At 38.3% G+C, this 15,679-nt stretch overlaps 1 protein-coding gene across 1 annotated transcript in view; it reads left to right on the plus strand.

The window, feature by feature from the left end:
- Positions 1-15,679, plus strand: part of LOC127635092 (histone-lysine N-methyltransferase 2C-like) — a 226,414-nt gene that overhangs the window by 171,610 nt on the left and 39,125 nt on the right. The window contains exons 28-37 of the mRNA XM_052114873.1: positions 4,682-4,780; positions 5,042-5,089; positions 8,162-8,299; positions 10,241-10,273; positions 10,739-10,864; positions 11,010-11,154; positions 11,509-11,735; positions 11,834-11,907; positions 12,434-12,640; positions 13,728-15,614. Of these exons, the coding sequence (XP_051970833.1) occupies positions 4,682-4,780; positions 5,042-5,089; positions 8,162-8,299; positions 10,241-10,273; positions 10,739-10,864; positions 11,010-11,154; positions 11,509-11,735; positions 11,834-11,907; positions 12,434-12,640; positions 13,728-15,614 (2,984 nt within the window). The remainder of the gene's footprint in view (positions 1-4,681; positions 4,781-5,041; positions 5,090-8,161; positions 8,300-10,240; positions 10,274-10,738; positions 10,865-11,009; positions 11,155-11,508; positions 11,736-11,833; positions 11,908-12,433; positions 12,641-13,727; positions 15,615-15,679) is intronic.

Below are 15,679 nucleotides of genomic sequence, written 5' to 3' on the forward strand. Positions count from 1 at the left end.
GTACATGAAACTGCTGTTGAGCGGGTAGAATTCAATGAAGCTGTCAGCTGAGGACATGTGAGGTGTCTATTTCTCAAACTAGAGACTCTGATGTACTTATCCTCTTGTTTAGTTGTACATCTGGTCTTCCACATCTCTTTCTGTCCTTGTTAGAGACTGTAGTGTACATCTTTGTATGAAAACTTCAGTTGTTTGTCAATTTCAAACATTGAATAGCGTTCATTCCTCAAAACAATGATTGACTGATGAGTTTCTAGAGAAAGCTTTTTCTTTTTTGCCATTTTTGACCTAATATTGACCTTAAGACATGCCAATTTGCATACTGTGTTAAATCAAAAACAAACACAAAGACAATGTTCAGCTTCATTTAATGAATCAAATATCTTTCAGCTGTGATTGATATAATGGCAAGTGGTTTTCTTGTACCAGATGATCAAGTTAACATGATTACTCAAGGAGCTGCTGGAAATTGAGGCCTGTCTAGATTTGATCAAAAAGGACATTTTTCAAATAGTGATGGTGCTGTGTTTTACATCAGTAATGTCCTGACTTTACTCTGTGTTCAGTTGAATGCCACTTTGGTGAATTAAACCAATTTACTTCCGAAACAGCAAAATCTGTATGTTATTCCAAACTTTTGGCTGCCAGTATATAGTGTGTGTGTGTGTGTGTGTGTGTGTGTGTGTGTGTGTGTGTGTGTGTGTGTACGTGTACACACTTCCATTCAAAGTTTGGAAATGCTAAGACAGTGCACTAAGAAACACTTAGTGCTTCTCTTCATTTCAGAAGCATTAACATTTTGAAAAACTGTTTAATATTTTTATTTAATGTAACATTTAGTTTTTACATGTGATATCAAAACCCCATTTCCAGTAGTCATTACTCCAGTCTACTAAGAAAATAATTATGTAATCCTACCTAAAATGCTGCTCAAAGATCTTTGAAGTTTCTGCATCCACTGTAAAATTGACTTTCCTTGTTTAGAGCTGAAAATTTGACCTCCACTCGAACCTGTCAGATCACATTTTCCTGCGCTAGACTGCAGTGATTTCTGCAGAGAGGTGTAATGCACATTATTGCTGTACTGTATCTCTCTATTCCACTTTTTACACACTGACTGCAACACACAACCCAACGGCATGAGCAATCCTTCAAATATAACTCCAGCAGACTGCATTAAAGACCGTCTGTGCATCTGTTTGCCAAAGCGGAGCACTACGCCATGGGGAATAAGAATAATGCACCATACAATTGAACTTTAGCCCCTGTGTACTCATTCTGAGTTCTCTTCGGCCCTGATTTGCAAACGTTTAAAGGGATAGTTCACCCAAAAATGAAAATTATTTTCATTATTTACTAACCCTTGTGTTGCTCCAAACCTGTATGACTTTGTTCCATAAAACACAAAAGGCTTTTGCTGTATAATGAAAATGAATTTTAAGTCTGGGCTGTCAAGCTTCAAAAGACCACCATAAAAACACAGGCGTTACGAGTCTTGGACAATATTCGGAGTCTTCTGAAGCCATATAATCAGTTCGTATGGCTTTGTTCCATAGGTAAGATTTCACACTTTGTTCCTCCTGTTTGAAGCACCCAATTAAAATATGGTGACTTTCATTGTGACTTCATCAATGATTTGATTTAAGAATGAAAAGAAACCTAAATTTCAGTCTGTTTATCACTTAAAGTCGTATCGATATCTTACACTGTGACTTCATTGTGATTTTTGACATTTTTGGAGCTTGACAGCCCAGAGTCACTATTCACATTCAGAACATGGCAAAAGGCTGTATGAAGAAATGTATTAAGTATATTTTTTTTGTATTTTTCCCAGAAATAAAACTGGTTTTCAAGGACATTATTTTGAGTAAATCCTGACTGAATTTTCATTTTGAGTGAACTTCTCCTTTAAAGGTTTAAAAGCTTGTTCAGGCATCTCATTCTTCACCATTTCTCCTTATTCTCAGTTCTGTCAACCCTCATTTACCCCCGGCCCAGCAGACCTCTGCCCACATCCAACCTGAAATGCTTTCTAAACTTAATTTGCCGGCACTCCAGCACTTCTCTGAATTCCCAGTCTGATCTCTCTGGCAGTTTAGGAAGCTGGCCGCAGCTCAGTGTTTAGAAGGCTTGTGTGTGTTAGTTTGGAGAGCAATCACAAAGCTATTTTGTAGACTTTCAGGGCTGCTTGTTTTGTCCTTCGAGATTTTCATCTCCCAAAGAGCAAAGCTTCTCTCTCTCCGTTCTGCAGAATCCATTATTTAACCTCTTTATAGGGTTGTATTCTTAAAATAAGTGTTTAATTTCTGGTGTTTTTTCTGTGTGTATCTATACATTCAGTTTAACGCTATTGAAGCTTTAATTGTAGCAGTAGTGTAAAACTGCAGTTTAATTTCAAATTAAAGGTGGGCGATATGAGTAAATTTATCTCAAGATAACGGCTCTGTTCCAAAACTTAGTGAGCTGTATTGCTGTCTGCTGGTTACATAGGCAGCTGCCTTTTAAGGTAGCATCATAAATGAAATACGTGACCAATATGGAACGCTCTACATAGGGAGCAACTCAAACAAATACTGCGTCACACAAATAGTAAAGTGCACAGGAGAGTTGACTCAGTAGACGATTCCAATGAGTATGACGTTTGCATGTTGCAATGCTAACAACATGAGATTTTAAAAAGCATACCGATACACACATAGGCACACAAATATTGGATATATTTGTCAATTTTGTATTTGTTTGTACTGTTTTTATCAATACTTTTCAGTATTGATTGAATAAAAAATTATTTTCATAATTTCATAAAATTTATCTTGTTTCGTCCACCATCTTTGACAAATTCTTTCATCGATCTCTTCTAAAATATGTGATTACCTTATCTGTGAAGGATACTTAGATTGTGACTATAGGTATCGTAGAAGATTAGTTTCTGAACAGGCTTCACATCAGTAGCACACATTTAATCGCTCAAAATGCTGCGTACAAATGCAACTCACTTGGTTTGGGGGGGAAGAAAAAAAATTATAATCCAATGAATTAGATACTGAAATGTACTTGATGGGCCTCTTGATTATTATTTTTTTGCCTCCATAGTACTTTTTGGAGTGCTTCATCCTTAGCCTCTTCAGCTCTGCATCAATTTCTGAACCCACTAAGCAGGGCAAGAATTTAAAAATGTTACATTTTAAAGACCTTGGATCAGAAATAGTCATATCTGGTACCATTTGAAAGCTTAGAATCTGAATTTTTCACGGAAATCTGTCACTTTTGTATTTATGTTGCATAAAATAACAAGATAATGCCTGAAATCCTCCATGTTGCGAATGAGTGCCCCCCTGTGGTGATGTAGGAATAAGAATATGAAACAAACGTTTTTCAGATAGACCTGTTGTAAACAAGCCATATATCAAATGAATGCTCTCATTCTCAGAAATGCAACTATGCTGTATTTTGTTGCAGAACACCACAGTTTGAATAATTATCAAAAGAATCACAAAGTGCAACATGATCTCTGTAAGACAACAAAGACAAACTTCCCATGTCCGCTCCGATCACTCCTCTGTAATCCCCAAGTAGCCACAACCTACATATTAGATCTTACCTTAGGCAGTTTTCTTGAAAATTAGCCATTTTCTACTTGTCTGTGAGCTTGCTTGTGTGAATAATCCAATGTTATGTATCCGTTGTGCAAACAAAATATTCAGTTCAGAATAAAAATCTGATAAACAGGGTGGCCTGGGTAGCTCAGCGAGTAAAGATGCTGAGTGATTCCAGCCAGGTCTCCTAAGCAACCAAATTGGCCTGTTTGCTAGGGAGGGTAGATTAACCTCTGCGTGGTCACTATAATGGTTCGTTCTTGGTGGGGTGCGTGGTGAGTTGTGCGTGGATTCCTTGCTGGATGGTGTAAAGCCTCCAAAGTGCTATTTCTCCACGCTCAACAACCCAACTGATAAGATGCACAGATTGATGGTCTCAGACGCTGAGGCAACTGAGAATCGTCCTCTGAGGCGAGTCACTATGCCATAATGTCTATGGACTAGCACATGGTGAGTGCTCAGCTCCGTTAGAGTGCCACCTGTATTTCAGATAAGTATATTGTGATGGAAGGTGATACGTTTTCCTAGTACATGCTGTCATCAAGTGGAATAAAGTATCACTTTTTGCAGGGACATAGAGCAATCAGAGCCTGACATGCTTTCAAAGATACGATTAAATGTATGTTCAACATAAGATTGTAATGTAAACCTAAGCAATATTATTTATGACTTTTTTGGAACCTTTTTATTAATTTTTTTAATTGAATATGTTTTATGTAAAATGAGACCAGTATTTTGCAATTAGTCCACTATGTGTGTGTAAGGTGATCTATTAAATGTAGGTGTTAAAAATGCAGACACCAGCCAAAATGTGCAGCAGAGCTGAAGAGGTTAAGTAATAAATGTGGTTAGTCATATTTCCACCTCCAGCTATGACTGGCATGCAACAGTTTACAGAGTATAGTTTTCTACTCAGTGTGGCCATGTAGATATGTAGCTACCACGTTTTAGCAAAATCTCTGACAATTAACACATTTCCGTTGTTACAAAGTGAATACATCATACAGCCCAGCCCCTGGCAACATTTATTATAGTACACTTGATGGATTTTGAGGCTCAAAAACCCTTATCTTCTTGATCTTCAGCCGATGTGCGGGATCCATTAGCGGCGCTGGTTCTGCATTCCGATGATGATCTGCTGGGAATGCTGTCCGATGACCTGGTCAAGCCAGGGCCTGATTCAGGTAGACTTAGTCCTGAGATCTGTCCCTGCCGTAGTGTCCCCGCTGTCTTCACTCTGCAGACTCTTTAACAATCCCAGAAACATCTGCTGCAATTGTGTGCCATAATTTTTGCATCCTCTTGATTTGCACACATTTGCATTTCACATTTTACCTAGGTTGCTGTTTCATTTATCTGTTTGCATCACCCAGTGTTTTCCTTTTACTTGGTTTTCTTATTCTGTTTTTTAATGATTTGGTTTTATTTGATTTGGGTTCCTTTAGGTCTTGATATATGCCCTTTCCAGATGGACAGTTCCCCTTATCTGTTTGGTAAGAGTCAAGTTGTCGCAGCCTCTCTGGCTGTAGAAGTAGCGATGTCCCCCTCTCTCATCCCCCAAATGGACCCCCAGACTTTTTGTTGTGCCAGTTTATGCATGTTCCCTTTCCTGACACACACACACACACACACACACACACACACTCATGTTGTGTTTCCATGTTTTATGGGGACTTTCCATAGACATAATGGTTTTTATACTGTAAAAACTTTATATTCTATCCCCTAAACCTAACCCTACCCCTAAACCTAACCCTCACAGAAAACTTTCTGCATTTTTACATTTTCAAAAAACATAATTTAGTATGATTTATAAGCTGTTTTCCTCATGGGGACCGACAAAATGTCCCCACAAGGTCAAAAATTTCGGTTTTACTATCCTTATGGGGACATTTGGTCCCCACAAAGTGATAAATACTACGCACACACACACACACACACACACACACACACACACACACACACACACACACACACACACACCACATTGGCTTTCTGCTTTTATCTTATTACTAACCCAAACAATAAAACTGCATGCTTTGCTGCGCTTGACTTGGTAGTGACACTAAAGTGAGGACTAAACTGTCCTTTGATGGGTGCTGGGATTGTTCAGTATATATTAGTTGGCAAACGTGATTGTTTGCAAACTTTGGCATGTAATTGAAACAGTTTGAAACATATTGTACTGTCTGCAGTCATTTTCTCTTATCTCTCAGGAAACCTGAGTGGAAGTAAAGATAATAACATTTTTGGTTTAGTCGGTTACGTTTATACACATTTGTCAGATTTCTATTTGGCAATGACATATTCTGTTCTCTCTGTGAAATGACCTGTTGAGAAACTAGTAGTTTGTTAGTGATGTAAGTGCTAAGTGTGAATGCAATTGCCAAAGTGAAAGAAACATAATTTTACTGCTTCTGGTTTCCTGAACCTTGGCATGCCATGAAAACAGGAAATATATGTTTTTAGCTATAAATATATAAAATAAATACCAATGTTCTTTGTTTTAAAGAATGTTCTGGAATAATCAGAATACATTTGGCATGTCCCTCAATTTATAAAAATGACATTTGCATTACAATAATAGACTTAAAATGAAAGTCTAGGGGCAATTATATCAGAATGAATGTTAAAAATACATATTGCTTCTAAAGTTTAGCCACAACTTTATATGTGTCAACATGACTGTTATTGTTAGGGTTGGTTTCTGACCTTGTTTGTGTAAAGTTACAAGGTCCAGTCTTTACACTCCTGTCTTGACAATGTAAAGACAGTACTCTACTAAAAATTAATTTCTTACAGAGTATTTTTGTCTTATTTTCTAGTAATTTCTTTTTTTTTTTTTTTACAAAAATCCTCAAAACAAGCAAAAAAATGTTTATACTTGAAGCAGACTACCAAAATATATTAAGTTTTGTTTTCAGATATATCTACCAACATTTAGTGAGGTAAATGTTTGAATATTTTTTTTTACCTTACCCCATTGTCAAAATGTTGCACTTTGTGATTCTTTTGATAATTATTCAAACTGTGGTGTTCTGCAACTAAATAGTTCTTGTTATTAGGGATGCACCGATACCATTTTATCTCTTCCGATTCCGATATTGGAAATCTCAGTATCGAAAGATACCGATCCCGATCCGATACCTGTGTTGTTTTTTTGCATAATCAGTTTAGAATATCTTTACATTATTGTGTGGAACTAATTGGGTGTGCTCTTAAATATGTAAAGAAACACAAACCTCTAACTGCACATTATTTCATGTAATTGTATAGCTTATTAAGAAACACTTTATTATTAACTAGTATACTGGATAATGTAGCAGCAATCTTTAATTTAAGTCATCAGCAGAAAAGACTGTTTTTTGTAATACATCAGGCCACTTCATTCACACAGTTATATTTTTTAATATCAATTGAACATCAATATTATTATAATTTGTAATCAAATTATGATAATAATAATAATATATTATAACGGTAATATATCTCATTTGCACACCTGTAACTTTGAAATGCTCATTCTTTTATTTTGACATTCTAAACTCTCCGGGAAGTCCTGTATGTGTCTGTTTGTAGGCTAGTTCACTGAAGTTTACTTCGTTGCTTCTTCAAATTCTGGTAAAATGCACCTCCGGTGTCGTTCTAAAGGCATATTATAAGTGAACCGAACATTTGAGCATCTACATCTAAGATGATGTTCGTGAGTAGTGCTCAAATATTGCACACCGTGTGAAGGCTAAAAATAACTTTTTCACAAATGTGCATGAATACAGAAATGGATCGTTTACATAGAAAAATTATCCATACATTAACCAGAAGTTCATTCATCAAAAAAAGTAGTTACACTGTTAAAAGACAAATCTGATAAATTTACTGCTCAAATAACACATGGTTTTTTGCAGAATTAAAATAAGCACCTTCACAAAAATACAAAGTGTGCATTTCTGCTTTAAACCCTTGCCCCGTAGACTTCCAATGTAAGTGCTTTACTATAAACATGTTGTTTTTAACGTGGAACTCTCCTTTAAGTTAAACCAAAGTCGTTGTCATTAGTCTTAATACAATTGCTCTGCCAAGCTTCCCTAAGCATGGCAAAATGTCTGTCCCTTTGATAGTAATGACAACATTTATTATGATTAATCATTGCAATTGCCTAGTGCTTTTTTTTTGTCATAGACTAATCCCTCATCTATTCTAATGGAAAACCACACGCAATGATGAAATAACTTATTTTTTCAATGGACACATCTCTTTCACAATCATTGAAATACTCACTTTAGAGCATGCAGCACAAATTAGGTTCCTTTTATTCTTTGGAAATTGAGCAAAAATAGTGTGGAGGGTTTATTTTATCATTACAGGACAAATTGCTTCTCAATCTCTCACTGTTGTTTCTCCTTATCTTAGCAAATGCTCAGATGCAGTAGGAAATAAATTGCTTATGATCTCTGATGTTATCTAGAGAGTGAAATCTCTGTGTTACTTCAGACTAGGGCTTTTGTGTGGGATTATTCAGTAGAACTTCTCAGTGAAGTTTGAGACTAATCTTCTACCCTTCACAGCTGGTCTGTACATTGGCACCATTCCAGATGATCAGTCAGCTCCCCCTCATCCGGGCTCTGCTCGAGGGTCTCGACCACTACAGGAGGAACCACTAGATGTCATACTGAGCCCTGAACTAGACAAGATGGTTTCTGATGGTGAGGGTCACAGATTACTTGGATTTTGCTATTAAATGTAGCAAATTACTAACAGACTGCTTGTTTTACATTGTTGTATGGCATATTACATTGGATATCTGATATCTGTACTATGAAATGAAGCTGTTTGGTCCCTTCATTGTAATGTACAGTTGAAGTCACAGTTGAAGTCTACATACACTTAGGTTGAAGTCATTAAAAAAAATTGTAACCACTCCTCAGATTTAATATTAGCAAACTATAGTTTTGGCAATCGTTTAGGACTTCTACTTTGTGCATGACACAGGTAATTTTTCCAAAAATTGTTTACAGACAGATTGTTTCACTTTTAATTGACTATATCACAATCCTAGGGAGTCAGAAGTTTACATACATTAAGTTAACTGTGCCTTTAAGCGGCTTGGAAAATTCCAGAATATAATGTCAAGCCTTTAGACAGCTAGCCAATTAGCATCTGAATGGAGGTGTACCTGTGAATGTATTTTAAATCCTACTTTCAAACTCTTGCTTGACATCGTGGGAAAATCAAAAGAAATCATCCAAGTCTCAGAAAAAATTGTGTGGACCTCCACAAGTCTGTTTCATCCTTGGGAGCAATTTCCAGGTAGGTACCTTGTTCATCTGTACAAACAATAGTACTGAAGTATAAACACCATCATCACTCAGGTAGGACACACCTTCTGTCTCCTAGAAATGAACGTAGGTTTGTGCGACAAGTGCAAATCAATCCCAGAACAACAGCAAAGGACCTTGTGAAGATGCTGAAGGAAACAGGTAGACAACTATCTATATCCACAGTAAAGCAAGTCCAATATCTTCATAATCTTAAAGGCTGCTCAGCAAGGAAGAAGCAACTGCTCCAAAACCGCCATAAAAAAGCCACACTACAGTTTGCAAGTGCACATGGTGACAAAGATCTTACTTTTTGGAGAAATGTCCTCTGATCTGTTGAAACAAAAACAAACTTTTTGGCCATATTGACCATCGTGATGTTTGGAGGAAGTGTGAGGCTAGCAAGCCAAAGAACACCATCCCAACCTTGAATCATGGGGGTGGCAGCATCATGCTGCAGGAGGGACTGATGCACTTTAATAAATAGATATCATCATGAGGAAGGAAAATGATGTGGATATATTGAAGCAACATCTCAAGACATCAGTCAGGAAGTTAAAGCTCGGTTGCAAATGGGTCTTCCAAATGGACAATGACCCCAAGCATACCTCCAAAGTTGTGGCAAAAGGGCTAAATGACAATAAAGTCAAGGTTTTGGAGTGGCCATCACAAAGCCTTGACCTCAGTCCGATAAAACATATATGAGTAGAACTGAAAAAGCGTGTGCAAGCAAGGAGGTCTACAAATCTGACTCCGTTACAGCAGTTCTGTCTGGAGGAATGGGACAAAATTCAGCAGCTTATTGTGAGAAGCTTGTGGAAGACTACCCAAAACATTTGACCTAAGTTAAATAATTTAAAGGCAATGCTACCAAATACTAACATATAAACTTCTGACCCACTGGGAATGTGATGAAAGAAATAAAAGTTGAAATAAATCATTCTCGCTACTATTATTCTGATATTTCACATTCTTATAATAAAGTAGTGTTCCTAACGTACCTAAGACAGGGAATGTTTTCTACGATTTAAATGTCAGGACTTGTCACCACCTGGATTGATGAGAGTAACCGCACCACCACAAGGACCTACTAAGTAGTGGGAATTGGGCATTCCAAATTGGGAGAAAAGGGGATAAAAAAGTAATAAGAAAAACTGAGTATAAATGACTTCAACTGTAAATATACTTTTAATGAAAATAACTTCTCAAAAATATTATAAAAAAAAGTGTTATTACATCGGCAGTCTTTTAGCTGTTGTAGATGACTGGTATATCACTCGTTGTTTTTGTATTATGGCTGCCATCTTATTAATTTTTTCTCATTTGCAGGGGCCATTCTTAGTAAACTCTACAAAATTCCAGGTTTGTTCCCATTTAATATATTTAGAATTTCAACTTTAGCATGAAAAATTTTTCCATTTGCTAATTTTAAGAAATTTCATAATAAATCTTAATAAATGTTTTACCTCTAGTTATAACACAAATGTTTTTTGCAGTCTTACCTAAGAGTGTAAATATGTGATGCACTGTTCTGAATATTATATGCTTTGATTATAATTACTAATATTACTAATTCTTTTTGTACAAATCTACCAAATGTATATTTCCATAACTTCCAGCTCAGACACATTCAACTGTCCGTGATTTGTGTCTTTAGTTTTGAAAGTAATGAACTTACTAAAATTATTTAATCCTATCTAGACCAAATTTAAGATATCACGATAGATCACATAATTTAGAAAAATATCATAAATGAAACACCTTTCTGTTACATTTTGAATTAAGCCAGTGAGTGTTCAGATTTCAATTGTTAAAATCTTCATTCAGAGCTGGAGGGGAAGGATGTGGAGGATTTGTTCACAGCAGTGCTCAGTCCAAGCACCAGCCATGCTCCTCAGCTTCCTCATCCACCCAACAATGCTCCAGCCACAGCAATGGCCCTCCAGAACCCAGGTATCAACACGCTCCCCTTTTCTCTTTTGTACTGTCATACAAACCAAAAAAATCTGATTTTATTCTGTACTTGTAGCTTGAGTCTCTGATATAGGCTACACAGCTCATTCTGAGAGCACATGTTTCTTCATGGTGTCATTTGCAGGTAATGTTGGAATGTTCCCTCGTATTCCTACAATGAATGGCATGATGGGGCCAAACGCCCACTTTCCTCCAAAACCTATGTTGCCAGTAGCCGGTGTATCTGGCTCGTTCTCTCCCGTTCATCGTATGCCTTTTCCAGATGTGATGTGAGTGATTTCAACCTATAGTTTTACTAACTTACCTAAATAAGACTTACAAGATAAACTTACAAGAAAACATCAAATCAAACTTCACCCTGTTGCTTTCTTAAAGCAACTTCTGTATCTTACTGTGAACAATTCATTGGTGCACGTGATTCCAAAGGGGGGGGTGACTTGTCTTTGTAATGTTAACTTAAAATGTAATAACTTGCATCACCTTTAAAACTACTGTTCTTTTTGGCTGATGTCACCAAGTCCGCTTTGTTGAACATTCTGTTTCATATGTGTGATATTAAAGAAAGAAAGTGGGTTGTAATCTGTGGTTCATGATAACTTTAATGGCTTGACATGTCACTACAGGGAGAATAAATTTAGCCAGATGAGGGGTGATGTGATGGGTCCCTGGACTTCTCCTGTACCCATGCCTGGGTCGGTTCATCCACCAGAGGCAGAGGCTGACACCATGTCAAATGCTCAGAGGAGTACGCTGAAATGGGAGAAAGAGGAAACACTTGATGAAATGGCTACCGTGGCTCCTGTTCTTTACACCAATATGAACTTCCCCAACCTTCGAGATGAGTTTCCAGGTGATTGGATATTGCAAATCACTTCCAAGTAGAATGCAAACTTGAAACAGAGTCCAGTTTAGAGACAACCATGTTTTTTGTTTTTGTTTTTTACACAGATTGGGCAACTAGAGTGAAGCAAATTGCAAAGTTATGGAGGAAAGCCAGTTCTCAGGAAAGAGCTCCATATGTGGTATGATTCTATTTTAATATGCATTATTTGCTCCAAAACCTAGCGGGCTATTTGCCTAGACAGCATTTTAAGGCATTATAGACGCGCTTCCAATTCAAAGACTGTGCCAAAAGTTAGGCAGCGTAATTACACTATTATACCCAATATTTGCATCTGCCATGTATTTTTATGCTTATTAGAGTGTCATGTCATTGGCTTAGCATCAAGCTAATGTCAGACCCTGTTGGAATTTCTTGTGCGCTTCACAAGAGTGCTTCTTGTGTGAATTGCTTATTCCAGATCACTCCAATTATGCATTTTCGATTGAAATCTCATTGATTAAGCTACATTATTGCCTCTCATCCTCACTGGAATGGTGTTTTCCTCCACTGAAAAACTTCTTCACAACTGTATGCTTTGGAAAACAATTACTCACTAAGTTTTGAAACAGAGCTATGTAATGTAGAACATTATTTCATTGAACTCAAATTTATATATGTATATAAGTTAAAATTTAGCTTTTTTTTACATGGCTCTACCCCAACAGCAAAAGGCACGAGACAACCGTGCAGCCCTTCGTATAAACAAAGTCCAGCTGTCTAACGATACAATGAAAAGACAACAGCAGCAGCTGCAGCAGCAGCAGCCAGCTGATCCCTTTGATTCCAGCGTTGCCATGGATGCAGACCTGCTCTTCAAAGACCCACTGAAGCACAAGGAGTCTGAGCATGAGCAAGAATGGAAGTTTAGACAGGTGACTGACAGCCCAGGGGACATTAAATTGCACATGTTAAACTGAGATTGTGTGATGCAAAACTAGGTCTCAACTGCTATCAAGGCTTTGGCATTAAGAAACTGGTTCATAAACACATTTACATTTTTATTCAGGTTGAATATTTGATCAGAAATAATGAAATGATTTATTATGGACAAAACTATATGAGGTCTGTTTTTTTAACAGCCATGTTACACAATTGAGTCTAGGCTTTCATTACAGGATGTGAATTCAGTTGATGCTTAGCACCAGCCCTAGTTTTTAACTATTTTAGAATGCCATCCAGTGTGCCCGGGCCTCAAATACTGTTTACTCAGATGTTGAGAGACCTTTTTGAAATCAGTATTGCAGTGAAGTTTATTTTTTATAGTCTTGTATTCAGAAAATATTCCTACTCCCTGAAAGATATTGCTGAAATAAGTTTCCAAGAAAAATCTTATTTTAATGTGTATGTCAGTTATTATTGTGGTATTATTTTCATTTTAATTGATCTTATTTATATTTAGCATTGCTTTGCTTTGAAAAGAAGAGTAAATCAGGTCTATAGACTGTTAAAACATCAGTAGGAAAAGGTCCCGCAAAGCCATAAAATCAATAAATTAAAACATAATTTATTGGAAGCATTTCATAGTTGCAGGATGTGGGGATTTTTTGTAGTATCTTAGTTTGAGGTACAGTTGTGGTATGCATCTGCCAAGAACCAGTAAAGACAAATGTATATTGTGTAAGATGGTTTTAAGTAGTCACAGAAAAGTTAAACAAACAAAAGAAAAGGTCTTCTTATTTAAAAAGTGTGAAGGCTGTCTTCGGGTTGACAAATAGGAACATTGTATTTGACCCTGTGATGAGGAGGGACAACTAAGCCACACTTTGTACAGCTATTCATTGGGCCCAGTGAGAAGAATTTTCCTGGGCCCTATGAATTTTAACGACGGCCCTGTAAAGTATATACTGCAGAATTAACTCCCCATTTTTGAACATACATTTTGTTTCATGGAAACATAAAACATCATTAAATTATGAATTAACAGATGTTTTCCTCTGCTTATTTTTGTTTACTTTGTAGCAAATGAGACAAAAGAGCAAACAACAGGCCAAGATTGAAGCCACTCAAAAGTTAGAGCAGGTTAAAAGTGAGCAGCAGCAGCTGCAGAAACAGCAACAACAGCAATTTAGTGGGCAGTCTGTTGGAGACAGCCCTAATAGTGGGAATCAGAGTCCAATGTCAACTCAGATCAGCAGTGAAGGTAATGCTTCTCCTATGCATGCATTAACCCCCAAGGATGGCTTTGCAAGGACCCAAATCCCTGGAACACCATCATCATGTGCATCAACAGATGATGTATTTTTGCGTCCCCAACTTCCACCCACTTCAACCGCAGCAAAGACCCCGACCCAGGAAACCCAGTACACACAGGGGTCCTCATCTCAGCCTCAGTCTCCACAAATGTTTTCACCTGAATCGTCTGGTTCCCGTCCCTCTTCACCATGGGATCCATATGGGAAAATGGTGGGAACTCCACGGCCTCCAACATCTGGGTCCAGCACGCCCCGCAGAGGCTCTGTGTCCGACATTCTAGAGAGGAGCCGGCCCTCACCGACCCATGAATCTTTTGGGTCTCCAACATCTGACAGCAATGACCCATATGCAAAGCCTCCAGACACACCTCGACCATTAGACCCATTTGTGAAACCTATGGGTCCACCCAGACCTGGACCTGTATCAGAGCAGCATCAACAGCAACAAGGACGTCACTTGATCAGTAATGTTACACTAGGAGACAATTTCTCCAGAACAGGACAAAGATCAGAAGCATACCAGCGCATGGCCTATAGCCGAATGGTTCTCTCTGATCCCTTTGCTAGGCCGCTGTTAACACCTATTCCAGGGAGTAATGAATCTGGATCTGTGCCTGTGTTCAAAACACCCATGCCTCCTTCACACTCACAGCTAGACTTATTTAATGCAGGACAACAAGGCATGAGAAGGGGGTCTTCTGACATTTTCTCTCATGTTCAACAGTCCGACCCTAACGCACATCATCATCTCACTCCTCATCCATCAATGGGAGATGGTTTCAGTAATGAGGGCAGAATGCTGCATCCACATGGAAGTCCTTTCGCCCAAACATTGCCCATGAGAAGGCATCCTCAGCGGGATCCATATTCACAAGCACCAGCACCATCAAGAACAGATTTCCCTCAACAGATGCTTGATCCATATGCCCAGATGCCTGGTACGACGAGACCCCATGATCCATATGACCAGATGCCTGGTACCCCAAGACCACACTCTGATCCATACCCCATGCCACCATCCACACCTAGAACTGCAGCAATTGATCAGTTTCCTCAGTCGCAGTCTAATTTTTGCAGACCATCTCCTTCTCGTGCCTTTGATCCATATGCACAGATGCCTGGTACACCAAGGCCTTCACCCGTAGAGAGGTACCCTAAATCCCTAGGTAGTCAGAGAACCCCAGATCTCTACTTGCAGCCTCCTGGAACACCTAGGCCAGTCAAAAATGACATTTATGACCAGCCAACAACACCAAGGCCAATTCTCACCAATCCATATTCCCGACCCCCTAGAACCCCACGTCCAGGGGCTGGCCCAGAGGACCTCCCCAGGCCAAATCCTAGATCAACCCTCATGCCTCATCAAACAGACCCATTTGCTAATCAAACACACAGCAGGATGCAGGAATTGTTTGCTCGTCCATCTACCTCTGGTTCACAAACCCCTAAACATCCAGGGATTTCAGATGAAGGTTTCTCCCTGGCACAGATAAACTCTAACCAGACACCTGTTCATGATCCATTTGAACAAGCTCCACTAACTCCATGCTTACATACTGGGGAAATATTGTCTCATGATGTTCCAACAAGCACATTGGATTCACGGAACACAATGCAACCACCTCATGGGGATACCGAAGAGAAAATTAATCAGGTTTGAATAATTTGTTGAAATATGCTTTCCCATTAGAAAGCCCTTTCTCTTTTCCTTTTTACCCT

This window comes from Xyrauchen texanus, chromosome 42 (genome assembly GCF_025860055.1).
Source record: "Xyrauchen texanus isolate HMW12.3.18 chromosome 42, RBS_HiC_50CHRs, whole genome shotgun sequence".
NCBI lineage: Eukaryota > Metazoa > Chordata > Actinopteri > Cypriniformes > Catostomidae > Xyrauchen > Xyrauchen texanus.